General features: G+C 45.8%; 1 protein-coding gene across 7 annotated transcripts in view; it reads right to left on the reverse strand.

Annotated features, from left to right (window-relative positions):
• CEP72 (centrosomal protein 72) overlaps positions 1 to 14,851 on the reverse strand; it is a 35,134-nt gene that overhangs the window by 14,961 nt on the left and 5,322 nt on the right. For all 7 annotated transcript variants that reach the window (XM_077749394.1, XM_077749392.1, XM_077749393.1 and 4 more), the window contains 4 exons: positions 12,514 to 12,622; positions 4,004 to 4,182; positions 3,060 to 3,242; positions 311 to 612 (listed from right to left, as the gene is read on the reverse strand). In XM_077749394.1, the coding sequence (XP_077605520.1) occupies positions 311 to 612; positions 3,060 to 3,242; positions 4,004 to 4,182; positions 12,514 to 12,622 (773 nt within the window). The remainder of the gene's footprint in view (positions 1 to 310; positions 613 to 3,059; positions 3,243 to 4,003; positions 4,183 to 12,513; positions 12,623 to 14,851) is intronic.

Consider the following 14,851-nt stretch of genomic DNA (forward strand, 5'->3'; position numbering starts at 1 on the left):
CAACAAGGCCACTGGTGGCTCCCTGGCCAAGACGATGGATTCCGGCTCCAAGACACGCACCCTTGCCAGAAAGCACAACTGCCCCCCAACTGTGCCCACATTCCGGCCTCAAAGCATGGAGTGTGGTGGGAAGTGACGCAAAGCCTGGGGGTATATTTCCAACAGACCAAGAGGTAGCAAGTGCTGGGGAGAAGCACGTGTAGAAACCTCTCCAGCTGGGGGCCAGTGAGCTCAGGGGAGGGGGAGGGAGCATGGCGGGGCCTGACAGCCCCCACCTCTCCGTCCGGCCCTGCTCGGCTCGCCCACTCACCTCTCCAGTGCCACTCACGCTGTGGGGCCTCTCCCCTTCGGGCTCCGATACTGCAGAGCGAGAAAAGGTCCTTTCACTCCTGCCCTCCGAGCCACTCTGCCTGCCCAGACTCTGCTCGGGGCTCAAGGGCACATCTGGCCTCTCCAGGCAGCTCAGACACTCCTGGTCTGCAGGTGCCTGGAATCTTCCGCCAGGCATTCTTCGCTTCCTATAGTTTTCAGGAGCAGGCAATGAATTTAATACCTTCTGTGCTAACAAACTTGACTTCTGAGAAAGGGCGGGCTCCTCAATGTCCGTGGAATCTGTGAAGGAGGGTGGAACAGAGCCCTCAGCAGACCACGTTCTCTGGCCTCAGTGACAAGTACTGTAATTTAAAAAGGTGTGTGCATGCATGCATGTGTGTGTGCTCGTGTGTGCATGCATGTGTGTGGAAGTGGAAAATCCACCCAAAAGTGATAAAACTGAGCTAATAACTTTAACAAATCAATCAACCAACTACTATGTTCTTGATGAAATCATGTATGACAAACAAGTGAGTAAAAGCTTAGAATTTGGGGATTACAGAGGACTTAACAATTTGTTCCTATAGTGGACTTTGTTAACATATCAGCACCTGGGACCCTCCCTGCCCCAATAGACATGGCCTCACGGCCACGGGGCCACATCCCTGAAGTGGGCTCACACCAAGCACCGGCCGGCACAGGGAAGAGGTGGGGGCCTGTGCACTGCAGACAGGGCCCTTCTCCACAGGCAGGCTCTCCCTGCATCCCATCCCTGCTGCCGACTTGAGGCACCATAGCACCGAGCTCGGTCTGGACTCTGCACACCAGCCCAGCTCCCCAGGTCCACACCCTTCTCCCTAGGCCACCCTCCAGTCCAGTCCCCTCCTCTGGGCTCTTGCTGCTGCCTTCTCACATGGCATCAACAGCTCCATGGCTCCTCAGGCTCACTGAACTGAGGACTTCCCTAGCAAACCTGTGCCGCAAGTGCTTAAGACCTGAGTAGACAACAGTCATCCGGCTGCTGGGTCAGAGGTCATCGGCACCCTTGTTCCACGTCCATCGCTGAACCTCACCAAGTCTGCCTGAACGCTGCCTCTTGCTGGGACTGGTCTGCCATACCCTCTGGGACAGACCCTCCCATGCACCCTCTACAACCCAAACACACAACAGCCACTCACATCACACCACCTCACCCCACCCCTGCCCTGGGGACAGACACAGCCCAAGTGCTGCCGTGCCACCTCACCTCAACCTGTGACCTGTGTTCTTCCTTCTCCCCTTCCAGCCCACCGCCTCTGCATGAGCCCACTCTCCCAAAACGTACGGTGGATTCTGGCCACCAGGAATCAGCAGAGCAAGCCACAGTGGGGGTAAAGTCAAGTCTGAGTGCCTCAGGGATGCAGAAGATGGAAAGATTGAGAACTGTTCTGGGTCATGGGAGTCTGATGAGATGTGGCAATTAGATATGCTCTGTGCACCTGGACAAAATCCTGGACCAGAAAAAAAAAAAAAAAACCATCAATGGAACATTTAGTGAAACATGAACAGGGTCCGTGGGTTAAGTGGCAGGTCTGTCCCATTCTGTAGCGTTAAATGCTCGTTATCCAGGAGAGTATCGTTGCTTTTAGGGAACCACACTGGAATGGTTAGGAGTGACAGGACATCTTCCTGTTCCAGATGGTCAGAAAGACGGATAATAGTGCATGTGCACACATATGTGTATACATCCCTAATTATGTATGTACATATGCACGTGTGCTCAAAGATGCACACACATACATACATGTACAACATACATGGCACCCACGTACCTGGTGGGTAGGGGAGGGGCACAACTGAGCAAATGTGGTAAATGCAAACTTTGGGGGCATCTGGACAAAGCAGACATGAAACTTCATTGTTCCGTTGTGGCAGCTCTTCTGTGACCACTCGAAAATCCACGGGGACTACACATCGATAAAGAGGTCTGAACATCAAGCACATGACGTGTCTTGATGAAGAGAGGTAAAATGATGAACCCTGATGATGTGGGGGTCCCGTGCACCCCACGCCACCACTGTGAGGTCTCAGGATACAGGGGTAAAAGCAGCTGGTCGGCCACACTCTGCTCTGCAGTGTCCACAGGCAAGCCAGGCAGGTCACTGGCACAATCTACCCACTTCTAAAGGCCCTGCGAACAAGCCTCAGGAACGTGCTAAGTTTGCTCATATGGGGAGGTTTCCTGACAACTCTGCCACACACATGCATACAACACTCCCAATTTAGTTTTTATTTAATTTTCTTCAACTTTTTTTGTTTTTTTTTTGAGTGAGAGCACAAGCAGGGCAAAGGGGGAGGGAGGGAGAGAATCCCAAACAGGTTCCATGCTCCATGTAGAGCCCAATGTGGGGCTTGATCTCATGACCCTGCGATTGTGACCTGAGCCTAAAACAAGAGGTGGATGCTTAACTGACTGAGCCACCCAGGTGCCCCTCATTTTAGTTTTTAAAATGTAGCTACTGTCCTAACCTGCACCCTAGTGTTCAGAAGATGTGTATGTGTGTGTAGAGAAAAGCACCAAGCATTTAGGGACTAGACTCTACAACCTGGATCCACCATACGTTTCAGTGTCTGGGATTCTTTCCTAAGGCATCTCAGAGAGCTCCTGCACAAAGGTATTGAAGACAGGAGGAGAGATTTCCGTGACGGCACACGGTGAACACCCGCACCTGCTAAGGAGCTGACAGATGCCGCATGAGACCGCTCACCTGGGTGGGGGGCAAAGTGTGTGTGCGGCCCACACTGCGGCGGGACCTCCCCACAGTACTGGTTCTGTAGCCTCTTTTCTGGACCACAACCTCGAGAGCTGCATTTCCTCATCTCGTGGCCTTTCTTTACGGAATCTCCACACTGGTACTGTATTGGCTGAGGACTCATCAGGTGTCTGGATTCTATTTTATTAAAAAACATTTTAAAAGTTTTATTTCATTAGAAATGACATTTTAACCTTCTGATAGTGTATGACAGCTATCAAGCACACAATTAAGTAAGAAAACAGAGACTGAGCAGCCAACCTTGCAGTGACAGCAGCAGGTGCCACAGCCGGTACTGGACCATGACCGCCTGACCTCAGCACTTACTGCCCGGCTGGTACTGGCACAAAGACGTGACAACCAACAGAATGCCATGCAGAATCAGAAAGAGACTCAAGTCAATTGGGTTAAGTATATGCCACAGTTACTGAGTGAGAAGACAGTCTCTTCGCAAATATGGGGCGAACAAAGGTTTCTTTTCAGGACACCAAAAAGCACAAACCATGTAAAGAAAAGAACTGGCAACCAGACTCCACTAAGAACTTCTGCTCTTCCAAGCACGGTTCTAAACCTGGCAGCCTGAGCGCCCAGCATCTCCTAAGCTAAGAGAACATGCCCTTGTGGCACAGACGGACAGCAGCCTCACTACAGGACACTTTACCTTCTTGTCTACTTCGACCTTTTATGTCTCCTATGTAGTTGTAGTCAAAGTTCTGACTTTCTGTCAGAAGTCTATAATCCAAACTACTGGTATTTACAAGTTCACAAAGCCTTCATACAGATTCCGTACTTAAAGGTGAGTTTTCTAGAAAGTACAATTGTGTGTCTGGAAGCCAGTAATTACCAGCATCCCAGAACAGGTTGGCCCAAGGGGCCTTTGTGGTGGAGTAGCAGCCTACCTTGGGAACTAGGGAGGTCAGCCTCTCGCCCCCTCTGGCTGGAGCTTGTGCTCCCGGGAGGGTTGCTCAAGTCCCACTCGCACTCAGCAATGAGGTTCAGGACCGCCTCATCATCTGCGTCCATGACCAAGCATTTCTTGGCTGAGGGATCAGTGCACGTAGCCCTTGAGTGGCGCAGTCTGCAAGGAAAAGCAAACTCAGTGCTGTCATTCAAGCCAGCATCACGCTCCCGACCGCATGGACCCTGTGAAGGAAGACGGGTGCTCTGCCAGTGGGGAGGAGGTGGTGCACTGCAGAAAATGGCTCTGGGTGCCTCTACCACAGAAGTCAGCGCAGGACTTCTCCAGGATGATGGGTGATGAAAAAGGGGTCATGTGATGTCACTATGCCATCCCAACATCCCAGTAGGGTCTGTTCAAGAATGAAAGTTCCAGGGGTGCCTGGGTGGCTTAGTCGGTTAAGCGTCCGACTTTCGCTTAGGTCATGATTTCGCGGTTCGTGGGTTCGAGCCCCGCGTCGGGCTCTGTGCTGACTGCCAGCTCAGAGCCTGGAGCCTGTTTCAGTCTGTGACTCCCTCTCTCTCTGACCCTCCCCTGCTCACGCTTTCTCTCTCTCTCCTAGAAATAAATAAAACATTTAAAAAATATATTAAAAAGAAAAAAAAAAAAAGAATGGAAGTTCCAGAAAGTTCCTGTTCTGAAACCCCCTAGTGCATTCTCTTCTTAGCATATCCACAATGTGATGCATTTGATCAAGAAAGTTAAAGGGAATGGTGTTTGAAATTTCTGTTTTTACATTAAATGAAGATGTTTCCACACTGACTGAATATGAGATGTTTTAGATACAACATCCCAGCCAACTGCGACCCTCCACATGAAGGTGAACACACACAAAGGGAATTTACTTCCAACAAGGGCAGAAATCTCTTCAAGATAATAATCATCTACTATGAACATTGGTTTTATGATATCTGATCATACTTTAAGTCAATACTATTCATTATTTTCTACTTCTGAGAATTTTCCACCTCACTGCAGAGGCAAGAGGAGTTGGGTTCTTTTTTCGGTCTGCCTAGAAACCTAACACCCGACACATTTCTGCCTCAGGGGTCTCCATGTCACCTGTGGATCACATGCTGCACCAGGCCATCTATTAGGCCTTCTGAGCTCTAAATTCCATAACAGCTCAGTCTTGAGATTGTCAAGGACAGGTAAAATACAGAATACTGCTGGAAGAAATTAAAGACATAAATAAGTGGAAACACACCCTATCTTCATGGATTGGAGACTATGTTAAATGTTAAAATGACACGACTCCCCAAAGCAACCTACAGAACCAGCGCAATACCTATCAAAATCCCAATGGCATCTTTTACAGAAATAGAAAGAACACATCATAAAATGCATCTGAGACCTCAAGGGATGCCAAATGGCCAAACAATCTTGAAAAAGAAGAGTCAGCATTAGAACTCAGATTTAGCAGAACTGCCAACATTATTAGACTAGGCTTTAAAACAACTCCAAGTAATAATACTAAGAGATCTAATGAAAAAAGTAGACAACAGGGGCACCTGGGTGGCTCAGTTGGTTAAGCATCTGACTTCGGCTCAGGTCATGACCTCACAGTTTGTGGGTTTGAGCCCCGCGTTGGGCTCTGTGCTGACTGCCAGCTCAGAGCCTGGAGCCTCTTTCAGATTCTGTATCTCCCTCTCTCTCTGACCCTCCCCTGCTCATGCTGTCTCTCTCTCAGAAAAAAAAAAAAAAAGTAGACAACATACAAGAACATGTGGGAAATTTAAGCAGAGAGATGGAAATTCTAAGAAAGAATCAAAAAGACATACTAAAGATCAAGCACATTGTAAGAGAAATGAAGACACCTCTGATGGGCTCATCAGTAGTCTGCACACAGCCAAGGGAAGAGCGTCTGAACTCAAGGAGAGCTCAACAGAATCCTCCAAAACTGAAAGACAAAGAGAGAAAAAGATGGAAAAAACCCAGAAGAGAATACTCAAGAAATGAGGGACAAATCACAAAAGGTGTAACACATGCTTCTTGAGAATATCAGAAAGAGAAGAGGGGGGAAAAAAAAGGAACAAAGAAAATATTTAAGTCTGAAAGTCTGAAAATTTCTGTAAATTAATGTAGAACACCAAAATCTGTGTCGAACACAGATCCAGGAAGCTCAGAGAACACTGGCAGAGTAAACAACCAAAAGTTTACATCAAGAAATATATTCAAACTGGAAAAAAAAATCAAAGAAAAAGAAAAAAAGGCTGAAATAAGGCAAAGGGGAAAATACTTGATGTGTAGAGCAAGGAATGTAGGAATTACATCTGGCTCCTCCTCAGAAACCATGCAAGTAGCAAAAAAGTGAAGCATTTAAACTGTTGAGAAAAAAAGCTACCACGCCAAAATGTGGTAACCTACAAGATTATCCTTCAAAAGCGGAAGAGAAATAAAGACTTTCTCAGATAAACAGAAACTGCAATGTGTTGCCAGTAGATCTGCTCTGATGAGAAATGTTAAAAGAAGTTCTTTAGAAAAAAGAATGATGCAGATCGGAAACTCAGATCTACATAGAAAGGAAGAGCATTGGGCCACCTGGGTGGCTCAGTCGGTTGAGCGTCTGACTTTGGCTCAGGTCGTGATCTCACAGTTCGTGGGTTCGAGCTCCATGTCTGGCTCTGTGCTAACAGTTCGGAGCCTGGAGCCCGCTTCAGATTCTGTGTCTCCTTCTTTCTCTGCCCCTCCCCGCTCACACTCTCTGTCTTTGTCTCTGTCTCTCTCTCAAAAATAAACATTAAAAAAAAAAGTAGAGCACTGATCTAACAGATGACAGTCTGAAGTACCAGCAACAATGTCGTATTTGATTACAGATGCCCATGTATTAATGCAGTTATAGCTTATGCATCAATGAAATCAATGACAGCACCAATACAAGGGACAGGAAGGTGGAGTTAAGAATGTTTTGTAAGTATGAGGTTATTTCCACTGTCCATGAAGGAGTGCAGTGTTACTTGAAAGAGGACTTGGATGAGTTGTAAAGGTCTACTTCATACTCTAGGGGAACCACTAAAAAAAAGTAAAAATATAAGTATAACCGAGATGATAACAAAGGAGAGAAAATGGAATGGCATAACATGCTCGTTTAGAAACACAAAAGGAAGAAACAAAGCAGAAGAACAGGAACAAAGAAAACAGGAATGAACATGGTAGATATGAATCCAACTGTACCAATAACCACTTTAAACATCAGTGGTCTGGGGCACCTGGGTGGCTCAGTCAGCTAGGCGTCCGACTTCAGCTCAGGTCATGATCTCCCAGTTCGTGGGTTTGAGCCCCGTGTCAGGTTCTGTGCTGACAGCCAGATCAGAGCCTGGAGCCTGTTTCAGATTCTGTGTCTCCCTCTCTCTCTGACCCTCCCGTGCTCATGCTCGCTCTCTCTCTCTCAGAAATAAATAAAACATTAAAAAAAATTTAAACAATGGTCTAAACGTTCCAATTAAAAGAGATTCAACATGGATCAAAAAATAAGATCCAACTACACATTGTCTATAAGAAACCCATTTTACATATAAAGGTATATATGGATCAAAAGTAAAGGGATAGTAACAAATACACCACGCTGACACTATTAGAGAGAATGTGGGAACAGCTACATTAATTTCAGATGAAGCCAACTTCAAAGCAAGGTAACTTATAGGAATAAGAGAGGCATTATACAAAGATAAGGGGATCAAGTCCACAAGAAGACACTGAAGGCCTTAACCTACAACACCTAACAAGAGAGCATCTAAACACATAAGGCACAAACTGACAGAACTACAAGGAGAAACAGAGGAGTCCAGCACCGCAGCTGGAGGCCCCAGCACCCCTGTATCAGAAACGGACAGACCTGGTAGGCAGAAAATCAGTAAGAACACAGCTGAACTCAACAGCACCGTCAATCAACGGGCTATTCAGACACCTATAGACCGCTTCATCCAGCAACAGCAGATTACACGTTCTTCTCAAGCTTCCATCAGACCTAGATAAATCATACTGTGAGCCATAAAACAAATCTTAACAAATTTAAAAGAGAATTCATAAAGTATCTGCTCTCAGACCACCACTAATTGATAACAGAAAGAGAAATGAAAAAGCCTAAATACTTGGGAAATTAAAGAGCAAGTCCCTAGGGTGCCTGGGTAGCTCAGTCAGTTAAATGCCCAACTCTTGATTTCGGCTCAGGTCACGATCTCACAGTTCATGAGTTTGAACTCCACACCAGGCTCTGCACTGACAGCATGCAGGCTGCTTGGGATTCTGTCTCCCTCTCTCTTTGCCCCTACCCTACACACAATTGATCTCTTTCTCTCAAAAATAAATGTTTAAAAAAAAATAAAGAACAAATTCCTAAATAATATGACATGAGTCAAAGAAGACATATCTAGAGAAATTTAAAAATATTTTGAATTAAATGAAGATACATCTTAACAGAATTTGTGGGATGCAGTGAAAGCAATACTTAGAATGAAATTCACAGCACTGAATGCATATGTGAGGAGAAAGAGTAAAATCTAAATCAATAATCCAACCTTCTATCTTAGGAAATTAGACAAAGAGCCAATTAAATCCAAAGAAAGCTGAAGAAAAGAAAAAGTAACAATCAGAGCAGAAATCAATGAAATTGCAAACAGGAAATCAACACAGAAAAATCAACAAAACCAAAAGATCTTTAAAAAGATCAATAAAATTGAAAAACTTCAATTCCAGGTTAATTAAGAAAAAAAAGACACAGGGGCGCCTGGGTGGCTTAGTCGGTTAAGCGTCCGACTTTCGCTTAGGTCATGATCTCGCGGTTCGTGGGTTCGAGCCCCGCGTCAGGCTCTGTGCTGACTGCCAGCTCAGAGCCTGGAGCCTGTTTCGGAGTCTGTGTCTCCCTCTCTCTCTGACCCTCCCTGCTCATGCTGTCTCTCTCTCTCTCCTAGAAGTAAATAAAAACATTTAAAAAAAAATAAATCTTTAAGGAAAAAAAAGACACAAATTACTAATATCAGAAGTGAAAGAAGGGTCACAATGACAGATCCCATGGACAGCAAAAGGATAATAAAGGAATACTATGAACAACTCTACACCCACAAATTTTATAATATAATCAGACAGACCAGTTCCTGGAAATGTACAATCTACCAAAATTCACACAAAGAGAAATGGATAATCTGAATGGATGTATATATTAAAGACACTGAATCAATAATAGCCCTCTGAAACTAGGTCCAGATGGGTTAACTGCTGAATTCCACCTAACATTTAAAGAACACAATGATACCAATTCTCTATAATCTCTTCCAGAAGACAGATACAGACAGAATACATCCTAACTCATTCTATGTGGCCAGCGTTATTTTAATATACAAGAAAACTATAGTCCAATATCTCTCATGAATACAGATGCAAAAATCTTCAACAAAATATTAGCAAATTGCATCCAACAATGTATAAAAAGAACTACACACCACAACTGAGTGGGATTTATTCCAGATATGAAAAGCTAGGTCAACATCTGAAAAGTAATGCAACCATCACATCAAAAGACTAAAGAAAACTCATATGCTCATATCAGTTGATAAAGAAAAGCATTTGACAAAATCCAACATCCATTCCTGATGAAAATGATCAGCAAACTACGAATAGAGGGGAACTCCTCAACTAGATAAAGAACATCTACAAAAACCTGCAGCTAACATCCCTTAGTGGTGAAAACTAGATGCTTCCTTGCTAAGATCAGGACAAAGCAAAGGTGTGCCCTCTCATTCCTTCTTTTAAACATCATACTGGAAGTCCCAGCTAATGCAATAAGAAAAGGAAATAAAATATATACAGATTAGGAAGGAAGAGATAGAGTTGTCTCTGTTCACAGATACATGAATTGTCTGTGTAGAAAATTCCAAAGAATCAACCAAAAACAAGAAGGAAAAAAACCTCCTGGAACTAACAAGTGGTTATATGGCAAGGCTGCAAAATACAGAGTTCTAAGTTTCATTGTGTCCCCCCCCCGCCCCCTCCCCACCAAAAGATATGAAGTCCCAATACCTTGTACCTCAGAACATGACCTTATTTGGAAATGGAGTCTTTATAGAAGTAATCACATTAGTAGGAGACTGGGGTGGGCCCTAATTCAACCTGACTGGTATATTTTGGGGAAACTGGGACACAGAAACTAACATGCAAAAGGGAAGATTGCATGAAAAGACACAGGGAGAAGACAGCCATACATCTAAAGAGGACTGGAGAGAGACAGCTGCAAGCCAAGGTACACCAAAGACTCCCAGCAAACCACCAAAATCATGGAATAGATTCTCTCTTACAGCCTCCACAAAGAATCAATTCACCAACACCTTGATTTCAGACTTCACCCTTAACACCTGTGAGAGAACAAATTTCTGTTATTTTAAGCCATCCAGTTTGGGGTACTTTTAGATCAGCTCTAGGAAACTAATGCATAAGGTTAACATACAAAAGTCAACCGCTTCCTACATACCAGTAATGAACAACTGGGATTTGAAATGAAAAAAGGCAGTGCCACTTACATTACAAAAAAATGACCTATCAGATATAATCTAACAAAACCCGTACAAGATCTGTTTGAAGAAAACTACAAACCTCTGATAAATGAAATCAAAGAACAACTAAATAAATGGGCACTCCCTGCTCATAGAGAAGAAGACTCGATACTGTCAGAGTGTCAGTTCTTCCCAACTCAATCTACAGATTCACTGAAGTCCAGTCAAAATCTCAGCAAACAATTTACATAGAAAAGCAAGTTTACATAGACGCAGGATAACCAACAAAATACTGAAGGAGAACAAAGTCAGAGGTCTGACACTACTAGACTCATAACCCCACATGAAGAAAGGGACTGGGCAACTCCGTGGAGTCTCTCTTTCTAACAGCCACCAAGCCCATTCCTGAGGCTCCACCTTTATGACTGAATCACCTCCCAGAGGCTCTAGAAGTTAGGACTTCCATGTATGAATTTGGGGGGCCATAAACATCCAGACCATTGCACAGGGTACTGGGAGCAGCTGTCTACACAGTAATTAATCTAGTCTGAAATGGGAAAGTGAGGGAAGGATGGCTACAGTGTACGTAGCTGAGGGAAAAGGAGACCCCAAGGATTTGGAATTGATCTTGAGAAATCAGAACAGAAACTGGCAAAGTATGGTCCACAAAGTCAAATCTAGCCCATTGACTATTTTTCTAAATAAAGTTTTACTGGAACACAGTCATCCACTTAAGTATTGCCTATGGCTGCTTTCATGCTACAAAGGCAGAGGTGAAATGTTGAGAAAGAGATCATATGGTTGGTCCACAGAACCTAAAATATTCACTCTCCAGCCCTTTTCAAAAAAGAATTTGGTAACCCCTACATTAGAGGAATTTATGGATAAGATAAAACACATAGTGCAAGAAAAAGAAAACCATTAAAAGCTTCAGACGAAACAAAATGGTATACAAGAACACACATTTCTAGCACATTATAAGCAACGTAAACACAGTTTACTGATTTTGCCCTTTAAGATGAACCTACAAAGACATTTTCTGGTTTCAGAACACATTTAAATATTATCGACCGTCACAGTGTACAGTTAAACACAGCGATGCAGCGGCCAGGAGCTGGGGGGTGGCACAGAAGTGGGGACCGGCAGGCACAGGGGCCCGCTCCCACAGCACAACTACACACGGCACCGCCAGCACTGGCCACAGACCGAGAACACAGGAAGAAGGGTCATCTTCCACAGACTGTTAGCACCGGGGTGGGGGCGGAAGGGCCTGAGGCAGTCAGCGGTCAGCTACTGCGTAAAAAACTCACACCCATAAAAGGTGGTGTGTTTGTAGCGTGTGGAGACAAGAAAGTAACTCAAACAGGAAACAACTGCAGAAGTAAGCAGTGGCTGCCTCTGAGGCAAGGGCCACGGAGGGGACAGGGTGCTGTGACTTCTTATCACAAGCCTTTCACATGACTTTTTACATGTTATTACTTTAATAAACACTTTAATATTATAAAACAAGCATGGAAAACGTGGACAGCAGGGGGAGAGAGCCACTGCCCCACCCCCATTCGCCTGAGCCCCCACTGGTAACCCAGCGTTTCTCCTTTCCTCCTCTGCACGCCTGCCCTTGAAGTGGCCATCAGCACACAAAGACGCTTCTTGATTTAAAAAAAAAAAATTTTTTTTAATGTTTACTTATTTTTGAGCGAGAGAGAGACAGAGCATGAGTGGGGGAGGAGCACAGAGAGAGGGAGACACAGAAGCTGAAGCAGCTCCAGGCCCCGAGCTGTAAGCACAGAGCCCGAGGCAGGGCTCAAACTTACAAACTGTGAGATCATGACCGGAGCCGAAGTTGGCGTTTAACCAACTGAGCCACCCAGGCGCCCCAGAAGTTTCTATCTTTTAGGTAAACAGTCTATCAACAGGCAAGTCTGAACAGCTTCTCTCAATGTTCAAATACCACTTCTGTTCATACCTTCCGACTCGCAAAACAGGTGGGGCGCTCTGCTTTGAGTCCAGTGATTCCTCCGATGCGAAATGCAGCCGGGATGCGTTCCGCTCACTCTCTCTCACAGGACGATCATCTAGGGAGAAAAATGCCAGAGAACTAGCAAATGCCACCAAGAAGCAGGTGACAGGCCCCCAACAACCCAGCCCCCCAGGGGCACCTCCTAGCTGCCTTGAAGCACATCACCTTCCCCTTGGGAATGGAGGTACCGCCATCACCCACCCTGCTGCACACTGCCTGGGACCAGCACTGCCTCCTATTGTTCAGGGACCTTCCATCCCCTGGAGCCAGCTCAGCCACAAGCATCCCCCGTTAAGTCCTGGGTAGACCCAGTAAAGGAATGCTGGGCTCTGGTGGCTCCATCTGGTTTTCCAGATGACAAACACCGATTCCAGGAGGGGCGGCCTGCTCCCGTAAAGCTAGTCCTCAGACACCACTGTGGAGGCCAGCTGTTGCCCATGGGAAAATACACATGCAAATTCGCACATGGGCACAGCCTTCTCGGCACGTCTACCTTCTTTCTACGCACATTCTCGGGACTGGAGGAGGTTCTGGAACCACACTGAGCACACCTGAGATGTCTCTGTGGATAAGAATTCTGAACAAGCTAAAGAGTAAATGCCGTGGCTGTGTGTCTGGGCCTAGGGTATGCATCCTCAGACTGGAGTTTCAACTGTCCCCACACATGAGCCCTGAGCCCCAGAAGGCCTCTACTCATTTGTTACTCCTGGGTCATACCTAAGAGTAAAATGGTTCCCAATATTGAAAGTCAATGCTTTGCAACTTTTAACACATCCTACCAGAGAACTAGTGTTACAAATAGCGGTTAAATTCCAAAGCTGCCTCCCAAAGAGCATTTAACTGAGGCATACCCCAAAAGCATACAACTACAACAGGGAGTAAATGAGTAACAGATCAATAATCACTTTCAAAGCAGAAAACAAAGGAACTGTGACAATCATACAGACGTGCTTCTGGGAGCTAGGCCCCTCTGCTTTCTGCACGTGGACTGAGAAACACAACTGCTTGACAGATGCCATCTCTCGTGGCGTGGACACTCGCTCAGGGCTGACACACAGCTCCACTCACTGAGCCTTCACTTCACTTTTGAGCCAGTTCCAAATCCCTTACTCTAAGAATACTTCTCTGAATTGTTCTACGACACATTCAGACTCAGTGGAGCTAAAACCAAATGCAAATGCACATTCACCCCAAATCTATACCCCTTCTGACTTTGCAACACTCTCCCAGACCCTGAGCCCCCACCACTGAGTCCCCAGATGCCCTCTCACTGTTCTCCTGCCCACACCCCTCCGGGGAAGGGGGGGCCTCACCTGCTCACCTGGAACCAGGGCAGCTCCAATCATACTGGGGACCCCGTGAGGCAGAGTAAGCCTTCCAAGGGTTCTAGGACTCCCGCATGACCCTGACCTTCAACTGTGTTCCTTCTGCACATCTGAAAGTATCTTCCTTATATCCCTTCTCCACACAAACACTCTAGGATTCTGAAACTAAAACTTTTATAACAAAGGAAAAGTAATGATTTAAAACTAAAGATAGCAAACTTTCCCCATAATATGGACTGAAATGCCTCTGGAAAAAGAGTCAAATTCAACTATTTATAACTGGTGTAAAAACCCAGCACATATTCCTCCTAAATATCTAAAAGTTAAACATCGAAATTCTAAGTAGGCTTGAAACTAATCAATGTGCTAATGGGGATTGGTCAAAGATACCCACAGAGGGATACCCACTCCCAACCCTGGGCCCAGGCAGGTATGGCCCAGCAGAGCAGCCAGGCTCCCCAGAGGCCATCATCCACAGTGCAGAGGGAGCACCTGGAGGTAATCAGCACATACTTGTGTAGCAAGGTGTTCATGAAAGAATCTACACACAGCCTGTGGGTTTGCCACTGGATGCTGCCAGGATAGTAGCCACGGTAGGCCCATAGCTCAGTAACTAACACACGGAATAACAGAGGACCAACGTCTTCCCTGACAAGTGCTGCTGTGATTTGGGTTTTACTTTGGTTTTGGTAGGTCAGCACTGGGGAGATCGAGACACCCAAACTCCCCCCAGCTTCACCAAGCAGTGCACTGGCCCTCAGGATTAAGGACACGCTGATCACTGGGGACAGAGAAGAACACTGCCCCTCAAGCAGACATTCCCACAGCTCTACCACCCGGGACTTGGGCCCCTTCACAGAAGAGGACTGAGTGTCCGAGGCTCCTTCTCCATGCTCTGCATGCCCTGAGGCTCATACTCCAGCTCTCTCCTTGGAGGGGCAGGGTGGGGGCGGGGCGGG

This window comes from Crocuta crocuta, unplaced genomic scaffold (genome assembly GCF_008692635.1).
Source record: "Crocuta crocuta isolate KB4526 unplaced genomic scaffold, BGI_CrCroc_1.0 scaffold89, whole genome shotgun sequence".
NCBI classification, from domain to species: domain Eukaryota; kingdom Metazoa; phylum Chordata; class Mammalia; order Carnivora; family Hyaenidae; genus Crocuta; species Crocuta crocuta.